This window comes from Sorex araneus, chromosome 6 (assembly GCF_027595985.1).
Source record: "Sorex araneus isolate mSorAra2 chromosome 6, mSorAra2.pri, whole genome shotgun sequence".
In the NCBI taxonomy this organism is placed as follows: domain Eukaryota; kingdom Metazoa; phylum Chordata; class Mammalia; order Eulipotyphla; family Soricidae; genus Sorex; species Sorex araneus.
Window position 1 is genome coordinate 27,719,599 of NC_073307.1, and position 26,078 is coordinate 27,745,676.

The 26,078-nt window shown below is 40.7% G+C and overlaps 1 protein-coding gene across 3 annotated transcripts in view; it reads left to right on the top strand.

The window, feature by feature from the left end:
* Positions 1–26,078, top strand: part of AFF4 (ALF transcription elongation factor 4) — a 94,812-nt gene that overhangs the window by 47,582 nt on the left and 21,152 nt on the right. For all 3 annotated transcript variants that reach the window (XM_055141420.1, XM_004609858.2, XM_055141421.1), the window contains 5 exons: positions 15,426–15,462; positions 17,766–17,814; positions 23,602–23,656; positions 24,107–24,144; positions 25,104–25,266. In XM_055141420.1, coding sequence (XP_054997395.1) covers positions 15,426–15,462; positions 17,766–17,814; positions 23,602–23,656; positions 24,107–24,144; positions 25,104–25,266 — 342 coding nt within the window. The remainder of the gene's footprint in view (positions 1–15,425; positions 15,463–17,765; positions 17,815–23,601; positions 23,657–24,106; positions 24,145–25,103; positions 25,267–26,078) is intronic.

Here is a 26,078-nt window from a genome sequence, read left to right on the forward strand (position 1 = left end):
CTGTTCCTGGCTCTGTACTCAGGAATCATTACTGAGGGTGCTCAGGGAACCATAGGAGATGCTGGGAATTGAACTTCAGTAAGTGGCATTCAAGGCAAATGCCTCACCCACTCACTGTACTATGTCTATCGCCCATATTTAGTTTCCTGCCACTGAATTGATTGAATTTATGTTGGCTATTAGCCTCATCAAAATTAAAATTTACAAATATTGTCTCCCTTTTGTTAAGTTGTCTTTAATGTTGTTGAGAAGTTTCCTTTGTTCTGCAAGTGCTTTGTAGTTTGATAGTCCAGCTAGTTGATTTCTGCTTTTGTTGTATCTGCTTTTGGTGTCATTCCAAAAATCATGACTGAGAACAATGTCAGGGAGTTTACTGTTACCAATGTTTTCTTCTAGGTGTTTATTTTGTCAGGATTTTGCCTCATTTTTAAACTAATTTTTGTGTGTGATGTAAGAAAGTAATCCAATTGCATATTTCCCAAGTGACTGCCAGTTTCCCCACCACCATTTGCCCTTTCCCTAATGTATATTCTTGGTTCCTTTGTGATAAATTAATTGTCCTTATATAGATGGGTAGCTCTAATTGTACAGTTTTGGAGTGTTGTGGTGTTAGGGATTGAACATAAATTTTCACCCATGCAAGCCACTACCTCTGAGTCTACAGCTGGCATCAGACTTTTGGTTTGTCTTGGTATAGATGCTTTTTATTTTTGTGCTTGGTTTTTTTCTTTTTGTTAGTTTCTTGGAACTTCGGGCTTCTATTTTTTTTTTTTAATCACATTTAGGGAAAATGGAATTATTCCCTTTAATGTGCTTTCTCTTCCCTTTTTTTTTCTGCTTTAATACTCCACTTATGTGTACATTTTTTAAAAATTCTACCACTCGGGTATGTGTGGAGAGGCTTTTCTCTTTCCTCGTCATTGTTATATGTTTTTTGTAGTCTTTATTGATAACATGAACTCTGTGTGTAGAAAGCTGAGAGCAGGACATTATATTGGAATGAAAAGATACTGAAGACACTGAACATACAAAAGATTTTCTTTTTGAGGCATCGGTATAAAAGGGAGCAGGAAATGTGATGGAACTAAGAAGGGTCTGGTGGGGTAGGTCTAGGAGGTGGTCAAGGATGTACATCTTCCATGTGCAAGGTCCCAAGATCAAACCCTGGAGCCTGTAACACTGCAAGTTTATAGTTTAAAGTATTATGGGAAGCTTTAATAGGTGCTTGCTTTCCTTGTTCACCATTTCCTTGTTCACCATTATTGACGTGGTCCAATGAGAAGACCAAGTTTGTTTGTTTGTTTGTTTTTTGCTTTTTGGGTCACACCTGACAATGCACAGGGGTTACTCCTGGCTCTGCACTCAGGAATCACCCCTGGCGGTGCTCAGAGGACCATATGGAATGCTGGGAATCGAACCGGGGTTGGCCGCGTGCAAGGCAAACGCCCTACCCGCTGTGCTATCACTCCAGCCCCGAGAAGACCAAGTTTTGAGACTTCTGGAATTCGGAAATAATATTTATAAAGATGACATTAACTGGGATTTGAAGGCATAGGGAGAAATGCCAGAAGGTCTTGGGAAGATAGGGAGCAGAGCAGAGGGGACTCTACCCATTAACAGGTCTAAAAGAGAGTTGGTGAATGGCTGATGGGGAAGTTGAGTTTAGGACATTGAATTACACATCTTGAATCTCTTTTTTTGGGGGGGGGGTCACACCCAGTGATGCACAGGGGTTACTCCTGGCTCTGCACACAGGAATTACTCCTGGCGGTGCTCAGGGGACCACATGGGATGCTGGGAATCCAACCTGGGTCAGCTGCATGCAAGGCAAACGTCCTACCCTCTGTGCTATAGCTCCAGCCCCCAAATCTCTTTCATTTTAAAAGCAACAACAACAACAAAAGCCTCTATTATCTTATTTTCAGCCACTCCTCCTTAATGTTAAACTTTTTAGAAAGTGCTTTGTAAGGTCTAGTGAGATAGCTCAAAGGGCTGGACTACATAGACTGTATGCACAGGGCCCTGTATTCATCATAGGTACCTCAGGGCCTCCTGAATAACCAGTATAGCTCCATGACCCTTGTACCTGGTGACCTCCCCCACTGGAGAGACCCAAAAGCAAACAAAAATGTTATCTGTATTTGTTTTTATCCCACCCTCCCCCTCTCCAATCTGATCTTGCTTCTTGCAGAAAACTGTTTTCCTTAAGATTATACCTATGGCTTTTGATCAAAGGCAAAACAAAAAACAAACAAACGAAAAAAATCCACACGATTTTGGGGTCATACCTGTCTCTGCAACGACCAAGCAAGTTAAAAGTGCTTTATTAAAAGTCCATTGACAAAATTGAATGATTAATGAGCTGCAAAACAGCTGAACTTCATGGCAGTGAGAACGAAGTGCTGTGGCTCACAATTAAGGCTGTCCTCAGTAGGATATTCCTTTTAGTCCTTTTAGTTACGGTAAATTACTTGGTACTGTACAATTACTGTTTCAAGTTTGAATATTCCTGGCCTCTGGATCATTATTTTTTGGGTGAGGCTGAGAATCAGTGGATAGAGAGCGTGTCTTCAATTTTAAAATAGAAAAAAATGAGTTATGTGTGTCCATGGAACAGTAACTATCTCAAACCCCAAGAGTTGTCTTTCTTTTTTCTCCATCCCTCTCGGAGAGCCTGGCAAGCTGCTGAGAGTATCCTGTCCGCACTGCAGAGCCTGGCAACCTACCCGTGGCGTGTTTGATATGCCAAAAACAGTAACAAGTCTCACAATGGAGATGTTACTGGTGCCCGCTCGAGCAAATAGATGAACAACGGGATGACAGTGACAGTGACCTGTCTCTGCATTCAGGAATCACTCCTGGCGGTACTCAGGGGACTGTATGAGGTGCCAGGGATTGAATCTTGGTTGACTGTGTGCAGAACAAATGCTCTACTTTCTATTTCTCCGACCCTTGTATTTTATTAGATAATAAAATTTAAATTATTTTAGCTTCATTAAGTTTCTCATGCACATTGAGTAACTTGAAGTAGGTGGGGAGGTATCACATCTGATTGTTCAGGACTTACTTCTGGCTTTGCACTCAGGCATCGAACTTGGGCCATCACATGCAAGGCGAATGCCCAACCCCCTGAACTATCTCTCAGGCCCCTTGAGTATTATTTTAGCCTAGTATTTTTCCCCACTTTATGTTGCTCATTCCCATTTACCCTGCTTTTTTGGTTCTTTTTTCTCCTTTACTTAAAAGCAAGTTTCTAGACATAATGCTGAGTACTTGCAGAGAATACATAAGAAATGTGATTTGCCTTAGTGTACCAAGATTTAGTTGTAGAAATGAAGTGTTAATAAAGCAAGAAAAATCAGTTACATAGTAATATTTAATTGAGTACAGCTAGTGTACATTTGTGTTTTCAGTTATATATATCATAACCTATTCCTCTATTCATAGATTTTTCACAAATTTTGAAGAAGTTCTTACCTTCAGGAATTATACAGTACCTGTTGCACACTGTTCACCCAGGTTCAATCCCACATGGATCCCCAGCAGTGGTCAAGAGTGATCCCTGAGCATAGTGTCAAGGATGTAGCCCTGAAACAAAAATTCCCACATGCCCCCCTTCTCTTTGTTTTTGTTGCAGATATTTTGTTGTTGGGATGAGTGGGGGTTGCACAGATACCTGGGTGTGGTGCCAACACATTTCCACCATTATGTTTGTTGGATGCTACACATTAGTTTGCAGTGCTCACACACTCAGTTACACTGCTCACTGAGTTTTGTGCTCCTGTAGTTGCTGTGCTTGCACATGTGCTCATTAGGAATGATGCTCTTTCATGAGGCATACGTGTTGCTGTTTTGGTGGTTTTGGAGGCTGCTGTGGTGCTCACAGATGTACTCTCCAGAGATTGTCATGGCACTCATACCTCTTCCTATTACGGTGGTCACTGTTCATAAGTTGTTTTAGTTTTGGTTTTTGGGTCACACCCAGCAATGCTCAGGGACTTTTCCTAGCTCTGCACTGAGGAGTTAGTTGTGGTGCTTCTCGGGGAACCATATGGAATGCCAGGGATCGAACCCAGGTTGGCTGCATGCAAGGCAGATACCCTACCTGCTGTACTATCACTCCTGCCTCAGATTCTCAAGTTTTTAGTCTTTGTTTTTGTTTTTGGCTTATGTCTGGTGGTGCTTGCAGCCTACTTCCAGCTCAGTGTGGGGAGCCACACAAAGCATGCGCTGCGCTGAGCCTGTTGAGCTCTCTCTCTCAAAATATTTTTTCTTAATTATTTTTTAATCTTAATCCTAGAATATTGATGAACCTAGAATAACCTCAGTGGAATCATTTAACCCATTTCTAGCAGACCCCATGACTTAGCAGCAGGTCCCAATGATCTAACCTTTGTTACTGTATTAACCTTCCATTAATTTTCTTCATCTTTATTGTTAATTCACTGGTAAGCTCATATTCTCCAAAGTGGAAAGTTTATACCCCAGCATTGTATATTTTGGAAGATAAGGGTTGGGTTGGGAGGGTGAAAACTTTATTTTTTCCTCTTTGTTTAATAGCATGCCCTTCCAGTAATGCTTGGCCCAGAGATTCAGGTATACTGAATGATACCTGAGGAAGACATTGTGTTGAGGGGACATTGTGATACTAGATATCAAACTCAGGGCCTTTACATATGCTGCACATATGCTCTCCCACTTGTGCCATCTCCAGGTCCCTATTTCTGTTTTTCAGTTCTAAAAATGTCTATTTTCAAGGCCTAAGCGATAGATAGTACAGCAAGTATTCTTACTGTGAATGCACCCAACTGGGTTCCATCCACTGCACCCCTTATGGTTCTCAGCACCAGGAGTAAGCCATGAGCATCACCAGGTCGCTCAAAAACAAAGGAAAAAATTTAAAATATGTCTACTTTTAGTGGAAGAAAATAAATGTTAATTTTTAAAAATCTTAATAGCTGATGTTCACATTTTTATTCCAAGTATATGAATTATCTAAGGAAAGTTTAGATTTCAGTATGGAAAAGTTGGTAGGCTTTTACTTACTTGCTTTTCCTAGCTACAGCTTGGTTAAAATTTATATAACCCATTTGATTCAGCTAATTTTCGCTGATTTACAAGTGTCTTAAAATATACACCTGCAGTGAAGCTACTTAATGAAAATAACACTACAATACATTTTTGAGCAAACAAGAAAATGACAGGGCTAAGATTTTCCTGCTTGTAAAATGAACTCTTTATTTTGTCACAATACAAAATAGTAACTCACTTGCATGAAAGTGTTTCTTTTTGGTTATTCCTGATGTTGATCAGGATTTATTCCTTAGTCAGTACTCACTCCCAGTGGTGCTGGGGCACCATATATGGTACCGGGGATTGAACTGGGATTTGCCCCTTGCAAATCAAGAAGCATCTTACCCACAGTACTATCTTTCTTGCCCCAAATATCTCTTTGTTTTTGGGCCCACAACCAGCTGTGCTCAGGTCTTACTCCTTACTCCATGCTCAGGGATCAAATTTGGAGGTGCTTAGTAGTCGGACTTTTTATAGTGCCAGGCATTGAACTGGGGTCAGTTGCATGCAAGACAAGCACCATAAACTCAGTAGAATGTCTCTGGCCTCTTATGCAAGCACCTGGTTAGTATTATCAGTTTATCAGTGAACATTATCTACTTTTGACTTAATGAAGCCGAGAGATAGTTTTTTTTTTTCCTCTTTTTTTGGGTCACACCTGGCAATGCACAGGGGTTAGTTAATCCTGGCTCCTGCACTCAGGAATCACTCCTGGCGGTGTTCAGGGGACCATATGGGATGCTAGGAATCGAACCTGGGTTGGCTGCGTGCAAGGCAAACTCCCTACCCGCTGTGCTATTGCTCCAGCCCCAAGAGATAGATTTTTTTTCTTTTTCTTTTTCTTTTTCTTTTTTCTTTTTTTGTTCTTTCTCTCTTTTTTTGAGCTAGGTAGATATAGAAAGGGCCATTTATTGTGGTGAAGGAGAGAACTATAAGTATTATTTTGTTTTTTGGAACTAGGGCTATATAATTTTGAATGTTAATAAAGAATCAGATTGGGGAAAGGAAATGAATGTTGGCTGGCTTATTTTAACCATGTCTACCCTCAGGGGAAGGAGGTTTATGACCACAAGTGGCATCCACATACTGGAGCCCATTCCGTTACTCATAAGACTTTTTTATTTTATTTTATTTTATTTTATTTTTTTGCTTTTTGGGTCACACCTGGTGATGCACAGGGGTCACTCCTGGCTCTGCACTCAGGAATCACCCCTGGCCGTGCTCAGGGGACCATATGGGATGCTGGGATTCGAACCCGGGTTGGCCGCGTGCAAGGCAAACGCCCTACCCGCTGTGCTATCGCTCCAGCCCCTCATAAGACTTTTTTTGAGTAGGTTTGGAGTAACTCTTATTTATTTTACTTTTTTTTCTCCTCTGATTCCCTCACCCATAAGGAGGTGACAAAATTTCCACAAACTTTTCTTGATTTTCCTCTCTCCAACACTGCCATGTGGCAAAGAACAGGGATCTGAGTGGGTTGCCGTAAGCATTCTGCTGCTCCCAAGTGGATAACTCAAGGTGGTTCCTAAACATATTTGGTGTATTGTCCTCTTTTCAGGAAAAAAAATTATCTCTCAGTATCCTCCATCCTCACCCCGCCCCAACATCTGCCGTTTTTTGGGTTTTTTGGTTGTTTTGTCGGAGGGGGCAGACCCAGTGATGCTCAGGGATTACTCCTGGCTTTGCTCTGAGGAATTATTCCTTGAGGTGCTTGGGGAATCGTATGGGATATCAAGGATCAAACCTGGGGTGGCCCCATACAAGGCAAGTGCCCTGCCTGCTGTACTGTCACTCCAGCCCCCAATCTGCCTTTTTTAAGCAAACAAACTCAAAGTTTTGTTCCCTTTTGCCCAGGAGGCTGCTACTCTTACTGCCTCTCTCACCACGAGCTTTTGTAATGTTAATATCATACTAAGGTTTTTTATTATTATTATTATCATCATCATCATCATCATTATTAAAGAGATTAGCCGCGAGATCTCTTACAGCCTAGTTCTTCCTCTCAGAGAACCTGGCAAGGTACCGAGAGCATCCTGCCTGCACAGCAGAGCCTGGCAAGCTCTCCGTGCCGTATTTGATATGCCAAATGCAGTAACAATGATGGGTCTCCTTCCCCTTACCCTGAAAGAGCCTCCAGTTTGGTACTGCTGGGAAGAATGAGTATGGAGAGGCTGCTAAAAATGTCAGGGCTAGGACGAATGGAGACGTTACTGGCTCCCGCTCGAGAAAATCAAAATCAATAATCAATGGGATGACAGTGATACAGTGATGCAGAATAGTAACAGGAATAGCATAAGCAGGAAGTAAAAACAATAGTCCTCCAAGATTAGCAAGTAATAGTTTGAGTGTGTTTATATTATTAACCTTGATTTAGGGGATATTTTATTAAATTATTCATAATTTAAAAAATTATTAAAGAATTATGATTTACAAAGTTATTTGTAGTTGAGTTTTAGGCATATAATATTTTAACACCAGTTCCATCACTGATGTCAACTTCCTCTAATCCTCTAACCTTGATTTTATATATATATATATAATGTGCCTAGAGATAGTAACCAATGAAACTGAAAAATTCATGATTCATACTCTGATATTTTTAGTTATGTGATATTCTAGTAAATTTTAATTGAAATTTTCTTTTGAGGTTTTTCCCAATATTCTATACCTTTGTTCAGAATCTTTTCTGTTTCTGCTCTTTTTCTCACTTTTTTTCTCTCCCCCTCTCTCCCTCTCTTCTTCCCTCATTATATTTATTACAGTAACCAGTTTAATCTTTATTTTTTTGAGTAGTTGAAAAGACTCATTCACATTCAGATTGGTGTTGAGCCCATGAGGATAAGGTCCTTGTTTATTTTGGTTTATCATGCTATTTTTTCAGTACTTGAGGTGTGAGTGAATGTTATGTCAGTTTGGGTTTCATCTCTTTATGAAATAGAACCATTCATTGGAGGCTTTGTGAAAAATAGGAGTGGGCTCCCCAGAGTAACTCAGTGCTTTATAGCTGTTAAAAGCTTAAGGTCAAGAGTTCAAACCTTGGGGCCAGTTTCCAAGCTGTGCAGCAGACCTCCTGGTTCTTGTCTCTGCTACTCTTGGGTGTTAGTCTCGTGCGATCTTTCTATGTCTGTCTATCTCTTTCTGATTCATTTCACTCAACATGATACTTTCCATGTTGATCCACTTATATGCAAATTTCATGACTTCATCTTTTCTAACAGCTGCATAGTATTCCATTGTGTAGATGTACTAAAGTTTTTTTAACCAGTCATCTGTTTTGGGGCACTTGGGTTTTTTCCAGATTTTGGCTATTGTAAACAGTGCTGCAATGAACATACAAATGCAGATGTCTTTTCTATGATACCTTTTTGCTTCTCCAGGATATATTCCCAGGAGTGATACTGCTGGGTCAAATGGGAGCTCAATTTCTAATTTTTTGAGAATTGTCCGTATTGTTTTCCAAAAGGGCTGAACCATTCGGCATTCCCACCAGCAGTGAAGGAGAGTCCCTTTCTCCCCATATCCGCTCCAACACCGGTTGCTTTTGTTCTTTTGGATGTGGGCCAGTTTCTGCGGTGTGAGATATCTTGTTGTTACATGCTGGGGGAAGAGGCAGCTGAGTTAGAGAAGGGAACACCTAGTAGAGAATGTTAAGAGGACCCACTTGGTTGAAAGATGTGTGCAGAAAGTAGATTACAGACTGAACATGATGGCTACTCAGTACCTGTATTACAAACTACAACACCCAAAAGGAGAGAGAACAAAAGGGAATGCCCTGCCGCAGAGGCAGGGTGGGGTGGTGGGGGTGGTGGGAGGGATACTGGGAACATTGATGGAGGAGAATGGGCACTGGTGGAGGGATGTAAATGATCACTGTATGACTGAAATGCAAACATGAAAGTTCATAAGTTTGTAACTGTACCTCACGGTGGTTCACTAATAAAAGAATTTAAATATATATATATATATAAATAAAGTTATAATGCAAGGAGGCAACAAAAACCAATGGCAGTATAACGTGGGGAAAAAAAAAGAGTTCAAAGCTTGGGGCCATCACGGGTGCTGAGCACAAGCCTGGCAGCTCTTCTGTCTGTGATGCCACAAGTGATTTCGGGTCTCATCATAGCCAGCGAACATTGCAATTAAGGGGGTGCAATTTCTAGTGAGCATGTGTGCAGGCACGACAATTAAAGAATTGCAGCCCTCATTGAGCACCTGAGCCAAAGGTGCAATCATTGCAGCCTGATAGGCAGATCTCAGCAAGCACCATAGTGAAGGGCAGGGAGGGAAATTAATTTTAAAAAAGATAACAAAATAATAATGACTCATACTGAGACTTAAATTTTAGAAAGGGCAGCTGGAGAATGAGGGAAGACTAGATCCAGTATCCATTAGGTGAGTATTTAAATGTTAGTTGTCTATTCAGAAAAACAATGAGGCCCTAGGACCTGCAGTTTTGACCTGGTTGCATTTTGACTTGTACATATTTTAGGGACAAAACCCAGGAGCGTTTGGGTTAGCCGACTATTTGTCAGTGGTGGGAAAGGAGTCAGAGATCATTTAAATCTTAGACTATTAATTATTAGAACACTTACCTGGTAAGAATATTTTTTGTTGTTGCTGTTTTTTGATTGAGGAATCATGGTTTGCAAAGCATATACTTACTTTTTGTCATGCATTGTCACTATACCACGCCTATCACCAAAGGGCCAATAGCCCTCCACCACTGTCCCCTTCATCCACTTCCAACAAACTCAGATCTCCTGGCAGAATTTCAGTTTGTTGTCTCTGGCCATTGTCTATTTCCTTGCTTTGTTTATACTCCGCTTACAAATGACATCATCCTGTATTTGTCCTTTTGGCTCACTTTGCTTAAATTCTACCCAAATTCTTACATAATGAAAGATTTTGTCTTTTGTCACCAAGTATTATTCCATGTGTATATGTACAACGATTTCTTTATCTTAATTCATCTATTGTTGGGCACTTGGATTGCTTCCAGATCTTGGCTTTTACACATGGTGCTGTAGTGGAATATTGGCACTGCAGCCAAGTATCTGAAAGATACCTTTCCAAATTAATGATTTTGTGTTTAGGGGATAGATGCCAAGAAGTATATTTATTAGATCACATGGTAGTTCTATTTTCAATTTGGGGGAGAGTCTCCATAGAGGCCAAATCAGATTACATCTCCAACAGTGAATAGGGTTTCTTTTTACCACTTTTTGCCACTTCCTCACCAGCGTTCATTGTTTTCAATCTTTCTGATACAGGCCATTCTCAATGGTATAAGGTGATCTGAAAAGTCATGAAACACTTTGCAAATTGCCTGTTATCCTTGTGTAAGGACCGTGCTAATCTCTCTATAGTTCAAATTATCGTACATGTGCTGTTGAAATGAGCAGAACCAGTCATCTCTTTAGGGTTTTTTGTTTGTTTTTGCTTTTTTTTTTTAATTTTATTGAATCACCATGTGGAGGGTTACATAGTTCTCAGGATTATGTCAGTTATACAATACTCAAACACCCTTCCCTTCACCAGTGCCCATCTTCCATCACCAACCCCCCCAGTATACCTGCCGCCCCCTCCCACCTCCCCAGTCCCCACCCTTATAAGTGATAAATTTTACTTCATTTACGCTTTATCTCGATTACATTCCATGTTTCTTTTTTTTTTTTTTTTTTTTTTTTTTTTTTTGCTTTTTGGGTCACACCCGGCGATGCACAGGGGTTACTCCTGGTTCTACACTCAGGAATTACTCCTGGCGGTGCTCAGGGGACCATATGGGACGCTGGGATTCGAACCCGGGTCGGCCGCGTGCAAGGCAAACGCCCTACCCACTGTGCTATCGCTCCAGCCCCCATTCCATGTTTCAATACACAACTCACTACCGTTGTTGGTGTTTCCCCCAAAAAAGAAAAAGACAGTCCTATTGCCAAGGAGGCATTTGATAGTTCTCCATTGCTAAGAATATAGAGATATTAAGTCCCGCTGTTTGTTACATAACTTTTCTTTTTCCCCCTTGCCCCGTGCCACCGAGTTCACGCCTGTTTAGTAATCGCCACGCTGCCTGACAAAGGGAAAAAAAACGAAAAGGATGGTTATTTCCCGTCATCAGCAGGCGTGGGGCTCTGGCTTAGTTGATAGTCTAGTAGAGTGTCTGCAAGCAGTTTCTGGAACCAAAGGTCTTGCGCTGGTATCGGCTCCGGCTCGAGATTCCACCAGCGTCCCACTGTTCCATGTACATAATTTTTCCCCTTATATCCCATTCCCACGCCACCAGGTCTGTTTGCTTAATGGACATCACACTATGGTTGACGCCACGCCGTGTTTCTTCCCGAGAAAGAAGAAAATTTCTTCTCAGCCGGCGTGGGGATATAGCTTAGTTCAGTCTAGAGAGATGGCTACCACTTTGATTGCCTTCAATATTTCAGCAACAGACTTACTATTTTTGTTAGGATCTCCCACAAAAGTCCGACCCATTAAAAAGGAACCATTACATATTGCTGATGCTAAGATGACATTAGGTCTCGCGGTTTTGGGTTTCTGTATAAAGTCCAGGGAAAGTACAACCAGAAATAACATCACTACAAACTTTTACCCTTTTATGGTGCTCATAAGATGGAGAAACCTAGAGAGAGGCTCGGCATCTCCATTTTGCGCTCAGAAAGCCGCGGACCCTGCGCTGTGCTCGGGAGGAAGGGGTTGAGAGAGAGAGGTTAAAAGAATTGGGGGATGCCTGGTTTCCACTGTTTCAGCCCGCCATGGGTTCTCCGATCCCGTGCCGGAATTAGTTCAGTGGGCTGCTTGGAGTCCAAGGGCGCTTCCTTGGGCTCTTCCATCATGCTCGCTCCGCAGCAGGGTCCAAAGGGCGCTTTGTTTTGTTTTTGGTGGGGGTAGGTGGGTTTGATTTTTGGGCCACACCCAATTATGTTTAGGATTTACTCTTGACTCTGTTCACTCCTGGCTGGCTACTCAGGAGACAATATGGGGTTCCAGGGATTGAAACTGAGTTGGTTGCATGCTAGGCAAACACCTTACCTGCTGAACTATCTCCTGCCCCTACTCTGTTTCTATAGCTACTCTTTTTCTGGATACTTCGTGCAAATGGAATCTTTTGTAACTAAATTCTTCCTCTTAGTGTAGTATTTTCAAGATTTTTCTAAGTTATAGCATGTATTAGTATTTCATTTTTTTTGCTAAATAAAACTCTGTTGTATGAATATATATCATATTTGTACATTCTTCAGTGCATGGGTATTTGATTGATTTCATGCTTTGGCTATTACGAAGAATGTGTCTATGTACATTAGACAGTTGTTGTGTACACATTTTATTTTATTTTTTTCTTTCCTTTGCTCTGCCAGGGATTGAACCCAAAGCCTCACATATGCAAGACAAGTGCTTTACAGCTGAGATACATCCCCAGTCCTGTTTACTTTTATTTTTGGTGGGGCAGGGAGGATACCCATTGGTGCTTGGGGCTAGTGCTAGTGCAATGCTCAGCGTTTGAAGGACCATCTGGTGCCAGGGATTGAGACAGGGTTCTTGTATCCAAGCATGCACTATATATCCCTTTGAGGTATCTTCCTGAAACCCAGTTCACAGGGTTTTTGTTTTTTTTTTTGAGGGGGGAGAGCGGGCATGCACAGTGGTATGCAAGGAGCTGCTTTTGGCATCATGCTACTAAGGTTGTTCAGGAAACAGTATAATGCCAGGAATCAAACCCACGACTATAGCATGCAAAGCATGTGCTCTAGTGTTTTGAGCTCTCTTCCAAGTGCCAGTAGCACTGTTGCACTGTTGTCCCTTCATCGATTTGCTCAAGCGGGCACCAGTAACATCTTCATTGTGAGACTTGTTCTTACTGTTTTTGGCATGTCAAATAAGCAATGGGTAGCTTGCCAGGCTCTGCTGTGCAGGCGGAATACTCTTGGTAGCTTGCCGGACTCTCTGAGAAGGATGGAGGAATCAAACCTGGGTCGGCTGCGTAGTTTCTTTCTTTTGTTTTTTACAGCAAAAGTATATATTTAGCTTTCTGTTTGGACTCTTTTTCATGGATAGTTTTGTTGTTACAGGAAGGTTGTGCTTATCTTTTTTTTTTTTTTTTTTTGCTTTTTGGGTTACACCCGGCAATGCACAGATACACAGGGGTTAACTCCTGGCTCTGCAGTCTGGAATATCTCCTGGCGGTGCTCGGGGGACCATGTGGGATGCTGGGAATCAAACCCGGGTTGGCTGTGTGCAAGGCAAACACCCTACCCACTGTGCTATTGCTTTAACCCCGGTTGTGCTTATCTTTAAGTAGGCTTTTAGTAGGTTTTAAGTAGGCTTTTAGGGGCGTTAGTATAATTTTAGTGTGATGCATCGTGAAAGGAGTTCGTACATAAGAAAAAAAAGCTGTTATTATTGTGAAATTTGAAAAAAGCCATGTTTCTTTCACTGACAAGACATTAGTTTTTTTCAATAGCTTTCTTCAGTATCATTTAACTTGAGGTTTTTTTTTTTTAATTGAATCACCATGTGAAAAGTTACAAAGCTTTCAGGTTTAAGTCTCAGTCATACAATGATCAAACACCCATCCCTTCACCAGTGCACAAGTCCCACCACCAAAAATCCCAGTATACCTCCCATCTCACGCCCCCTCCCCTGCCTGTGTGGCTGATGATTTTCACTTTATTTTCTCTTTACTTTGATTACATTCAATATTTCAACAGAAAACTCACTATTGTTTATTGGAATTTTCCCCCCAAAATCAGACCTGCCGAAAAGGCATCATTTGATAATTTGTTTTCTGTTACTGAGAATGAAGAGCATATGAGGTCGTGCGGCCAAGAAAGCGGCCGCACTGTTTTGGATTACTGGTATTTTTGTAATTAAGTCCAGAGAAATTTATGCCAGAAGTTGCGTCACTGCAAGCTTGTACCTCCGCTTAGTGGGCTCCATAAGATGGCGGTCGCCACGCCACTGGGAAAGGAAAGGTCGAGAGAGAAAAACCTTCCCCCTCCCAGGACAGAATGGGGCCGTAGCTTAGTTCACAGTCTAGAGGCATTTCTGCAAGAAGCTGCTGGGTGCCGAAAGAAGTCATTAGGCCTCGGGATCAGTCTTTTAGGAGCGGAGGAGTCGTTTGTGTGCGGTCGCTGTCGGGTTCTTGGTCTGGGTGGAGAACGCACCAGTCTAACTTAAGGTTTATAGAGAAGTATATGGCAGTATCTTTACCAAGATATTAATTGTAAGATGCTGATAGTTGAGGAGTAAAATAATATGGGAATGTAGAAGGTCTTGGTCCACAAAAGTGGTATCTTTTGAGCATAAATAAGTTGTACAGTTATTTTCACCACAGTATATATGAGATTTGGGTATTGCTATTTTAAAAAATAAACTTTTGGTTGCGTGAGTTTTTATTTAGTATTTTTTTTTTTAATGGTACCAGGGATGAGGTCCAGGACTTCAGACTTACAAGTCAAGTATTCCAGTGCAGTTACATCCCTAAACCTGTTTTGGGCTTTTGTGCAACATCTGCTAGTGTTCAGCAGTTACAGTTACTCCTGCTGTGATGCTCAGCATTTGTTTCCAGTGGTACTTGGGGGACCAGTGCTGTGCTGGGAATCTAGCCCAAAGCTTCCCATATGCATAGCATGTACTTTACCCCTTTGAGCTATCTCCCTGGCTCCAGAACATATGTTTTCTTAATACCAAGATTCTGAAATTAAGGCCAGAGAGATAGTACAGTAGTTAAGGTGCTTGCCTTGCATGTGACTGACCTTGGGATTCCCCACCACCACATATGGTCCCCCAGCATTGAGCACAAAGCCAAAAATAGCCCTTGAGCACCACCTCGGTGGCCCAATCCCAGATTTCCCCCAAAAAACAACCTGAAATTAAAATAATTTTTATCCAGGATTCTAAATTAGGTACTATGTGTGTGGGATCTGTTAAAATAAAGACCATCAGGAAGTTTTATTCTACTTGTTTTAAGCATTGAAAAGTTCATTATTGACCACAATAATTACTGAGTCAAAGATCAGTAGGGTTTGGTTTGTTTTGGGGAGGACTGACCTAGCAGTGCTCAGGTCTTACTCCTCGCTTTATATTCAAAGATCACTCCTGGCAGTGTTCAGGGACTGTATGGGAGGCCAGAGATCAACCCTGGGTTGATCTTGCTCAAGGCAAGTGTACCTTCACTCCAGTCCCAGTCATTAAATTCTTCTCTTGATTTTTGTTTTCTTTTATTCACCTATAGGAACTCAATGGGATCTTTCATTGAACTAACTGGAATCCAGTAGTTACATCTGAAATACTTTTTAGTAATCTTTTTAATGTCAGTATATCATTTTCTGTTCTTTATTTCTTAGGAAACGCAGCAGTCCAATTTCGGCCCTGGAGAACAAAGTAAGTATTACTTTTCCTCTTAGTTTTCAGATTGTCAAAAGCATTTTGTTCTCATCATCACATCATACATCATTTAAATAATTATTTACCTGTCTTACCCAGTTTTATGATTGGGATCAATGTTGGGTTTCACTGATCTTGGTAAGCATTAAAAATGAATTATATATTTTAATAATATAAAATTTAATAATTTTATTAGGTATTTGAATTAATCATTCAAAATTAGTGAATTCATTGTGTTCGATACCTCATAGATACAAGAACTTTTCTTCTCTCTATCTCCTTCATGAAGGCACTTGTTTTTATGATGGTAAGATTCTAGGGAAGAAGGGGTCATTGAGGCTGGAGAGATAGCACAGAGGGTAGGGCGTTTGCCTTGCATGAAGCCAACCTAGGTTCGATTCCCAGCATCCCATATAGTCCCCCGAGAACCTCCAGGAGTAATTCCTGAGTACATGAGCTAGGAGTAACCCCTATGCATCGCCAGGTGTGACCCTAAAAGCAAAAAAAAGGGGGCTCATTGTAGCTCACTATGACTCTTTCCTTCCTATTTTCTTACACTTATTTCTGTCGTTTGGTCTGGGAAGAAAGTCTGCTGCACATTACTGCTTTGCCACCACTCTGTGGCCTTTGAGAAGAACATGAGAGGAAGGATATTCTGAGGGAATTCAGAGATTGTCCTACGGGATAGTAGCTTTGGGAATTGATAGTGGTAAGGTCAGAAATCATTGCCAATGTCTGGGCTTCATCTAATAGCTCTCCAACAAAATGATTGTTCTCTTGTCAGGAACGTTCTTTCTTTTTTTTTTTTTTCCTTTTGTTTTTTAGACCATACCAGGTGGTACTTAGGTCTTACTCCTGTTACTCTTGGGTCTATTCTGAGGGATCACTCCTTGGCCGTACTCAGGGGACCATATTTAATGCTGGGGGTCAAACCCAGGTCAGCCCTGTTACCTCCTATATTATACTCCCAGGAGCAGTTATTCTTTTTTATTATTTATTTATTTATGTATTGCTTTTTGGGTCGCACCCGGCGATGCACAGGGGTTACTTACTCCTGGCTTTGTACTCAGAAATTACTCCTGCAGTGCTCAGGGGACCATATGGGATACTGGGAATCGAACCTGGGTTGGCTGCATACAAGGCAAATGCCCTACCCACTGTGCTATCGCTCCAGCCCCTCATTCTTTTTTAAATTCAATTTCTAACATTCTTCCCTCCCTTCCTTCCTTCCTTGTGAAGTTTCCAACAGCATGATTTACAAAGTTGTTAAATTTATCTCATAAGTGGACTTCTGTTTCCAGTATTTATTATTAGACACCTTAAGGATTTGGTGTGTTTTTATGTATTTGTTGTAATTGCTAAGTCACATAGATAGGTACATTTAAAATACTTGCAATATCACTGTTTACAGTAGCCAGAATCTGGAAACAACCCAAGTGCCCCAAAACAGATGACTGATTAAAGAAACTTTGGTACATCTACATAATGAAATACTATGCAGCTGTTAGAAAAGATGAAGTCATGAAATTTGCATATGGGTGGATCAACGTGGAAAGCATCATATTAAGTGAAATAAGTCAGAAAGAGAGGGACAGACAGAAAGATAGCACTCATTTGTGGAATATAAAGTAACAGTGGGAGACTAACACCCAAGGATAGTAGAGATAAGTACCAGGAAGATTACTCCACAACTTGAAAGCTGGCCTCTCGTGCTGGGGGGAAAAACAGCTCAGAGAAGGGACCACCAAGCAAAGGGTGCTAGGTGGGCCCGCTAGGGATGGGAGATACGGACTGATAATAGACTATAGACTATAGACCAAACATGATGCCTACTTAATACCTCTATAGCAGACCTCAACACCCAAAAGGAAAGAGCAAAAGGGAATGCCCTGCCACAGAGGGAGGAAGGGACAAGGTGGAGGTGGTGGGAGGGATGCTGAGGCCACTGGTGGTGGAAAATGGGCACTGGTGGAGGGATGGGTACTCGATCATTGTATGACGGAAACGCAAGCATGGAAGTTTGTAAGTCTGTAACTTTATCTCACAGTTATTCACTAATAAAAATTTTTTAAAAAAAGAATTGATGAAAAAAATAATAAAATATTTTCAATACTGGATGAGTTTATATCTTATCAATAGAATGTTTCCCCAGTATCTTATTGGATTCTGAAATATCACCAATTTGATGGATGAAGAATTACAGCTTGTTTTTATTTATATGTGTTGAGAAGAATTGATATTTTTCCAGTCACGAATAGTCACACTTAGTTGCTGATCTCTGCATCTTTCTCTTTTTCTAGAAAGATATAATCCTTCTTCTAAAACTTCAAATGGGCACCAGTCTAAATCGTAAGTTTATTTTTGTTTGTTTTGGTAAAAGTCTTGTCTGTAATGACTGGATATTTCGAATAACATTTAATCTTTTAAGGCCTGGGGCAGGCAAACTTTTATGTAAAGAACCAGGTAGAAAATTGTTTGGGGTTTAGGGGCAGATGATCTTAGTTCCAACTATTTGATCCTGTCCCTAAGCATGAAAAAGAATCACAAGTCACGGGTTTAACTTGTCTAATAAAATTTTCTTTTGGGGGGGTCAGAACCCCATACCTGGTAGTACTCTGGGCCTACTTCTGCTTGGTACTCAGTGGTGTCACTCCTGGCAGTGGAGAAGCTAGGTGTCACTCCAGCTTAGAGGAGGAGCTAGATACCTAACCAGGCATCTTTCATACAGTTGAACTATCTTTTTGGATCTTTATAAAACTTTTTTTTTACATGGGTCGGAGATACAGTAGAATGGATAGGATTGACCCAGTTTCAATCCCAAGTATCCCATATGGTCGCCTGAGCCCTGACAGGAAGGATCCCCGAGTGCAGAGCCAGGAGTAAACCTTGAGCATTGCTAGAAAAGCAAAAACCCTTTCTTTACAGAACATGTGATGTACTAGGTTTGACATGTGGTTGATAGTGTGATTGCACTGCCCTAAAAATGTTTTTTTTTTCCCCATCCTATATAAGTTTGTATGTTTGTTATTTTGTTTTAAGGCTTCTCCCAACAGTCCTCAGGGTTTACTCCTTGCTCTGTGCTCAAAGATCACTCCTGGAGGTACTTGTGGGGACCATGTGGGATTTCAGAGATCGAACCCAGATCAGCTACACGCAAGGGAAGCACCTTCCATGCTGTTGTATTGACGTAGCCTCTCTTTTTTGTTTTGATCTTGGGGCCACACGTGGCAGCGTTAAGGGCTTACTCCTGGCTCACCACTCAGGGATCACTCTAAGGGGGACTACATAGGGTGTTGAAAATCAAACCCAGGTTGACCACTTGCAAGGCAAGTGTTCTACCCACTATTCTGTATTTCTGGCTATTGTATTCTTGGTACTTATATTTAATAACGAAGACATTATCAAAGACATGATTCTTTCTTCTTAGTAAACTCTTAGTTTAGCCCTAAAGGTAGAATACTAAAAATTGTTTCATGTTTTCCTGCTTTTGTAAGGCAGAACCAGAAATATACATCAAATGTAATTGAAAGTAGTGTTTCAGATCATAGCAAGTTCTAGCTTAAATTATTCCTGAAAACACAAATTTAAAACAGAAGCATCTATCCTAATAACCTTGTAACCACCTTAGCTGAGTGGAAGGAGAACTGAGTTAGAAAATATATAACTATTGGGGCCGGAGCGATAGTACAGAGGGATAGGGTATTTGCTTTGCACACGGTCAACCCAGGTTCGATCCCCCAATCCCATATATCCCCCAAGTACCGCCAGGAGAAACCCCTGACAGTCACTGGATGTGACCTAAAAAGGAAAAAAAGAAAATATGACTATTAGTTTCTTTTTTTTTTTTTTTTTTGCTTTTTTTCTTTTTTTGGGTCACACCCGGCGATGCACAGGGGTTACTCATGGCTCATGCACTCAGGAATCACTCCCGGCGGTGCTCAGGGGACCATATGGGATGCTGGGAATCGAATCCGGGTTGGCCGAGTGCAAGGCAAACGCCCTACCCGCTAATGACTATTATTTTCTTGAGTGTTCTGAAAATTTTTTGGTTTTGTATTTTAGCAGTGCCTTTGAGAAAATTGGACGGATGAAAAAAATTTTTTTTTAATTTTTTTTTTTTTTTTTTTTTTTGCTTTTTGGGATACACCTGGCGATGCACAGGGGTTACTCCTGGCTCTGCACTCAGGAGTTACTCCTGGCGGTGCTCAGGGGACCATATGGGATGCTGGGATTTGAACCCGGGTCGGCCGCGTGCAAGGCAAACGCCCTACCCGCTGTGCTATCGCTCCAGCCCCTTTTTTTTAATTTTTAATTTGAATCATTGTGAATTACAGTTACAGTTATTCTTGATTGAGTTTCAGGTGTACAGTGTTCCAATGTCAGTCCCTTTGCCATTGTCTGTTTTCCAACACCAATGTTCCCAGTTAACTCTTCTGCCCCTCAGCCTCTCTTTATGGCGGGTGCTGTTATATTTTTCCCCTTTTTTTAAACCCGCTTTTAAGCACTGTGTTTTAATGTACTGTTACTGATAGTCTTTTTTTTTTTTGGCTTTTTGGGTCGCACCTGGTGATGTACAGGGGCTACTCCTGGCTTTACACTCAGGAATTACTCTTGGTGGTGCTCAGGGGACCATATGGAATTCTGGGAATTGAACCTGGGTCGGCTGCGTGAAAAGGCAAATGCCCTACTGTACTATCGCTCCAGCCCCACTGTTAGTCTCTCATGCATGTCACCTTACCTCTTTTTTAGCACGTAGTCCTGGTTCAGAGTGACCACTTCCCTCTATCATTTATTGTGGTGATTCCTTCCCTGACCTATCTCACCTCTTTCAACCCCCCATGGCACGCTTCCTACTAATGACCATGTCTCCAGCTGTTCTCTTACATTGCCTTTCAGGCATTAGTTATTCCCCCAGTATGCTTCTACATATGAGTGAGATCATTCTTCGTGACAGAATTTAGTGACACTTACTTGTTTGGGTTTAAACATTTTCATACATTATGTGCTCCAGCCCATTGATCTATGTCTCTTGATTTCTATCCTTTTTATTTATTTATTTAATTTTTTGGCTTTTGGGTCACACGCAGTGAAGCTCAGTGATTAATTCCTGGCTCTGCATTCAGGAATCACTGCTGGTATTGCTCCAGGGACCATACCCGGTGCTGGGGATTGAACCCATGGTGTGCAAGGCAAATGCCCTACCACTGTACTATCGCCCTGGCCCTCTCCTCCTTTTTATTTAAAGTTCAGTAGTTTTACTTGTTAAGTCTGTAACTCATTTTTCTGAACACATTTTCACATATAATGTAAAAACGTTGGCCTATGTCTGTTTCATTTCTGAAAAGTGCACCTGAATAATAAATACAAATGTTAATGCTTTTAAAAAGCGCAATCATTAATTTAAGAAGTTTTGCTCACTGCTGAGGAAACCAGATTTGATTACTATTTATTATATTTATTCACATGCCAGGAACTGATGCGACACTTCCATTTACATGCTTATCACTGGTTGTGGAAGGAAGAACAACATGCAGGACCTTAAGCAATTTTGACTTATTCACACTTGTGTAAACAGGTTTATTGAGCTAGCATTAGTAAGTCATAAAAACTGAAGAACGTTTTCAGAGTTAGTACATTTTCTTACAGAAGTCAGTCATAGAGATATGCACTAGGTTACTGTCTAAAAGATAACTTTTTACCTCTATCCCACTTTATTGGGTCAGTCTTAAAATGCTTCTCATAATTATGTAATTGTCTGGGTTCTTTGTTTCTAGGTGATCTTTTATGTAATACTCTAAATTTGGGGTCAGATAGAGAAACTCAGAATAAGATTTGGGATGGAGTAAAAGTAGTTATTAAAGTGAAAGATTTCTTTCCCACTAATTAAAGACTCATGAAATTTTAAGCAGAAAGCTAATGAAACTCTGATGGTAATGAGGAATTATTTGAACAAGTGGTGTGATTTAACTATAGATCCCTGAGTAAGCTCTCTGGCACTACAAAAATAAACAATTTTTCTTGTTATAATTCTTTAAGCATTACGTTGATTTTTCATGCCTATAAAAAGAAAAAAAGTGTTTCGTAGTTTATTTTCAATTCCTCCGCCCCTCTCTGAGAACCCGGCAAGCTACTGAGAGTATCTTGCCCGCACGGCAGAGCCTGGCAAGCTACCCGTGGCATATTGGATATGCCAAAAACAGTAACAAGTCTCACAATATAGACATTACTGGTGCCCGCTCGAGCAAATTGATGAGCAACAGGATGACAGTGATACAGTGATTTATATTTAGCTACATGGCCTAAGGAAAATTTATACACATTTTTTTTTTTTTTTTTTTTTTTTGCTTTTTGGGTCACACCCAGCGATGCTCAGGGGTTACTCCTGGCTCTGCACTCAGAAATTACTCCTGGCAGTACTTGGGGGACCATATGGGATGTCGGGGATCGAACCCGGGTCGGCCGCGTGCAAGGCAAACGCCCTACCCGCTGTGCTATCGCTCCGGCCCCTATACACATTCTTTTAAAAACTATTTCCAGGTGCTGGAGCGATAGCACAGCGGGTAGGGCGTTTGCCTTGCACGCGGCCGACCCGGGTTCTAATCCCAACATCCCATATGGTCCCCTGAGCACCGCCAGGGGTAATTCCTGAGTGAAGAGCCAGGAGTAACCCCTGTGCATCGCCGGGTATGACCCAAAAACCAAAAAAAAAAAACTAGTTCCAGATTATAAATCAATAAGTCTCGCTTATAGATTTATGTGTTTTTTTAATATATTATTTTTACTCAAGGAGAATTTGGAGTTTTTTGTTTTGTGGTATATCCAATGATGCTAAGGAGTTATTCCTGTCTCTGTGCTCAGGAATTGCTTCTAGTGCTCAGGGGACCATATGGGATACCAGGGATCAAAACTGGGTTAGCCGCATGCAAGAAAAGCGCCCTGTTCTCTGTATTATATGTCCAGCCCCTTAGAGTTTGTTTGTTTGTTTGTTTGTTTGTTTGTTTATGCTTTTTGGGTCACACCTGGCGATGCACAGGGGTTACTCCTGGCTCATGCACTGAGGACTCACTCCTGGTGGTGCTCAGGGGACCATATGGGATGCTGGGAATCGAACCCGGGTTGACCACATGCAAGGCAAACGCCCTACCCACTGTGCTATCACTCCAGCCCCCTATTTATTTATTTATTTTTTCGCTTTTTGGGTCACATCTGGCGATGCACGGGGGTTACTCCTGGCTCTGCACTCAGAAATCACCCCTGGCAGTGCTCAGAGGGACCAAATGGGATGCTGGGAATCGAACCCGGGTCGAACACATGCAAGGCAAACACCCTACCCACTGTGCTATTGCTCCAGTCCCTAGAGTTTATTTTTAATACAATGATAGTCATCTCTATGGTATGATCAAGGTTCTTTATCTGAAGTTATTACTTTAACAGAGGTCACATTTCTTTTGGGGGGACTCCATCCTGCTGTGCCCAGGGCTTGCTTCTGGCTCTGTGCTCATAGATAATTCCTGGTGGGGTCCACCCATATGGGGTGCCAGGATTCAAACCAGGTTGACCAAATGTAAGGCAAGTGCCCTATCCACTGTCCTCAGTATCATTTGTTCTTCATAGTGAGGCATTAATGACACAGAGTTTGACTTTGTATTCTGGTATAGTTATGAACAGGTGCACAAAACCCTCTTCTTACAACATTGAGGACAAAGAAAGAGAATTGCTGATGCTTTCAATTTTATCTCTCTTCTTTTTAGGAGTTTTATCTGTAGTAAACTGTTGGGTATGAGTATGATAATTTGTTTTAATAGTAAATGAATGTGTGTATGTAACTAGATAAAAGTGTTTGTGGAATATGACTTTTGTTTAATTAGAAAAAAAACTATTAATTTTTCAGCGTTAAGGAAAAGCTTGAGCTTGTGTAATTATTATGTTCCTTCTCAGGTTTTACTTTCTATGTGAACCAAACCAGACTTAGTGTTTTGACTGAGTATGGCTTACTAATTCTTATTCTTTGTTTTTCAATTAAATCTTTGGCTACCAAAGTCATTTTTTCCAGAAATATTTGTAGATATTTAGTACTCTGGTATGCCATGATAAACTATTCCAAAATTAATAATCCTTTCTGCCTTTTCCCTCTAGTATGTTAAAAGATGACTTAAAAATAAGCAGCAGTGAAGACAGTGATGGGGAACAGGTGTGTCTACCACTATAATTTTGTCAGTCTCATACAGTATTTGTTTTCATTGTATTTTGTAAAAATCATAATTAACATACATTTGTGATCCAGTTATTTAAAATAAGTTACTTCTTGCTTTCTGATAGAGGAATGTTAGAATTTTCTGCTATCTTTAAACCTCAAATTTTTTCCTATTAAAAAAGATTGGCTTTTCCTTTCTATTTATGTGAAAACGTGAAGCATAAGATTACTGAAAGAACTACTACCAAAGTTTTTCATTTTATCCTGGCGTTTGAGTTACTTCTGGCATTTCAGTTACTCTTTAGGTAGAGATAATTTGTTTTAAGTATTAAATAAACATTAACACATACATTATAGATATTTTTCAATTAGAAATTCAGTTATTGTTCACATTAAGTAGATAGAGTGCTATTTATTCACACCTTTCCTCTGATACTTCCATTTTAGGATTGTGATAAGACAATGCCAAGGAGTACACCAGGGAGGTAAGCTTCTTTTTGTTTAATTTGAAGAGAGGTGATGCAATAATTGATGTTTCAAAAGTTTGTATTTATGATGATGGTTATACAGCTCTATAAACCAAAATCATGAAATTGTACACTTAATGAATTAGGTGGGGTTTTTTTGTGTGCGTGTGTGTGTTTTTCCTTGCCACACTTGGCTGTGCTTAGGGCTTACTCCTGGCTCTGCTCCAAGATCACTCCTGGTGGGACTTAGGGAATTATATATGGTGCTGAGGATCAAACCTGAGTAGACTACATGCAAGGCTAGCGCCATACCCATTGTATTATTTCTCCAGCCCCAAAGTGAATTCTTACATATGATGTAAAATTACACCTCTGGAAAATTTCATAGAAGCTAGAGTTACCAACAACTGAGAAGTATCTTAGAAATTTACAAAGGCTTTTTTATGGGGTAGAAGGGCAGAGCAACAGTACAGTGGGAAGGGCCCTTGCCCTTCACATGGCTGACCTGGATTCTATCCCCAGCACCCTGTAGAGTACTCTGAGTTGCTCTAGGAGTGATGCCTGAGCAGAGAACCCGAAGTACGCCACTGGGTGTGGCCTAAAAAAGGAAAACAAGGTCTTGGGGGTTTTTTCTCCCCCCTTCAATTTTGGGGATTTTGTCTTCTGTTTTTGTGCCACACCCAACAGTGCTCAGGACTTATTCCTGGCTCTATTCTCAGGGATCATTCCTGGTGGCACCTAGGGACATACACAGCATCTGGGGTCATAAGTGGGTCAAAGCAAGCTTCTTACCCCCTGTACTATCTTTCTGGCCCAAAAGAAGTTTTTACTTGGCTTATAATGAATTTCTAGATTCATAGAATTTGATCAGCTTAACATATAGTAAGCATTGAAGTAAAGTTGGTTGTTAAATTTATATTCTTATCTATTGTGGTTATAAAAAATACTTTTGTTCTTTTGTATGTTTTATTTTTCAGTAACTCTGAACCTTCACACCATAATAGTGAAGGAGCAGATAACTCGAGGGATGATTCTAGCAGCCATAGTGGATCTGAAAGCAGCTCTGGATCTGACTCAGAAAGTGAAAGTAGTTCTAGTGACAGTGAGGCAAACGAGCCATCCCAGAGTGCATCTCCTGAGGTGAGAAAGCTATAAGGGCTATCCACTGTAGACTCTCTCAAGGTGCCTGTTGATAATCAGCTAAGACCTGACTCATATAAGAATGGTGACAGAACATGCACATTCTGACAAAAAGAAATTAAATTGAAGGAAACCTAGATATTTCAGTTTTCTTATTATTTGACCAGACTTCTGGTTTGTATTAAAAATTACTTGAGATTACATTTTAGATTACTTAAACATTGACTTTAGGCTTTTTTTTTTGTCATCTCAACATGATAATATAATGTTATATAGTTATTGTGGATAGATTCCCATGCAGCATCATTTTATTTGAGTTGATGAAATGTGGTTTAAATCTATATTGTTGATCATATAGTTTGTTTTCATTGATGCGATTAAAATACATTCTGTGGGGCTGGAGTGATAGCACAGCGGGTAGGGCGTTTGCCTTGCACGCAGCCAACCTGGCTTTGATTCCCAGCATCCCCTATGGTCCCCCAAGCACTGCCAGGAATAATTCCTGAGTGTCTGAGCCAGGAGTAATCCCTGTGCAATGCGGGGTGTGACCCAAAAAGCAAAAATAAATAAGTAAATTAAAATAAGTAAATTAAAACACATTCTGTGGTCATTTAGAATTTAGCTTTTGAAATTTTCAGGAATATTTAATATTTAAAGGCCATCAATAATATTAAGCACATTTTCTTACTTATTTGGTTAGGACTTTTGGTTATGTTTCAGCCCATTTTTTGTTTCTATCAACTGTGAAAAACAAATGCTTTTTTATAATTAGGTTTTGAAATTTTTTTCTTTCTCCTTAGATAGTAACAGAG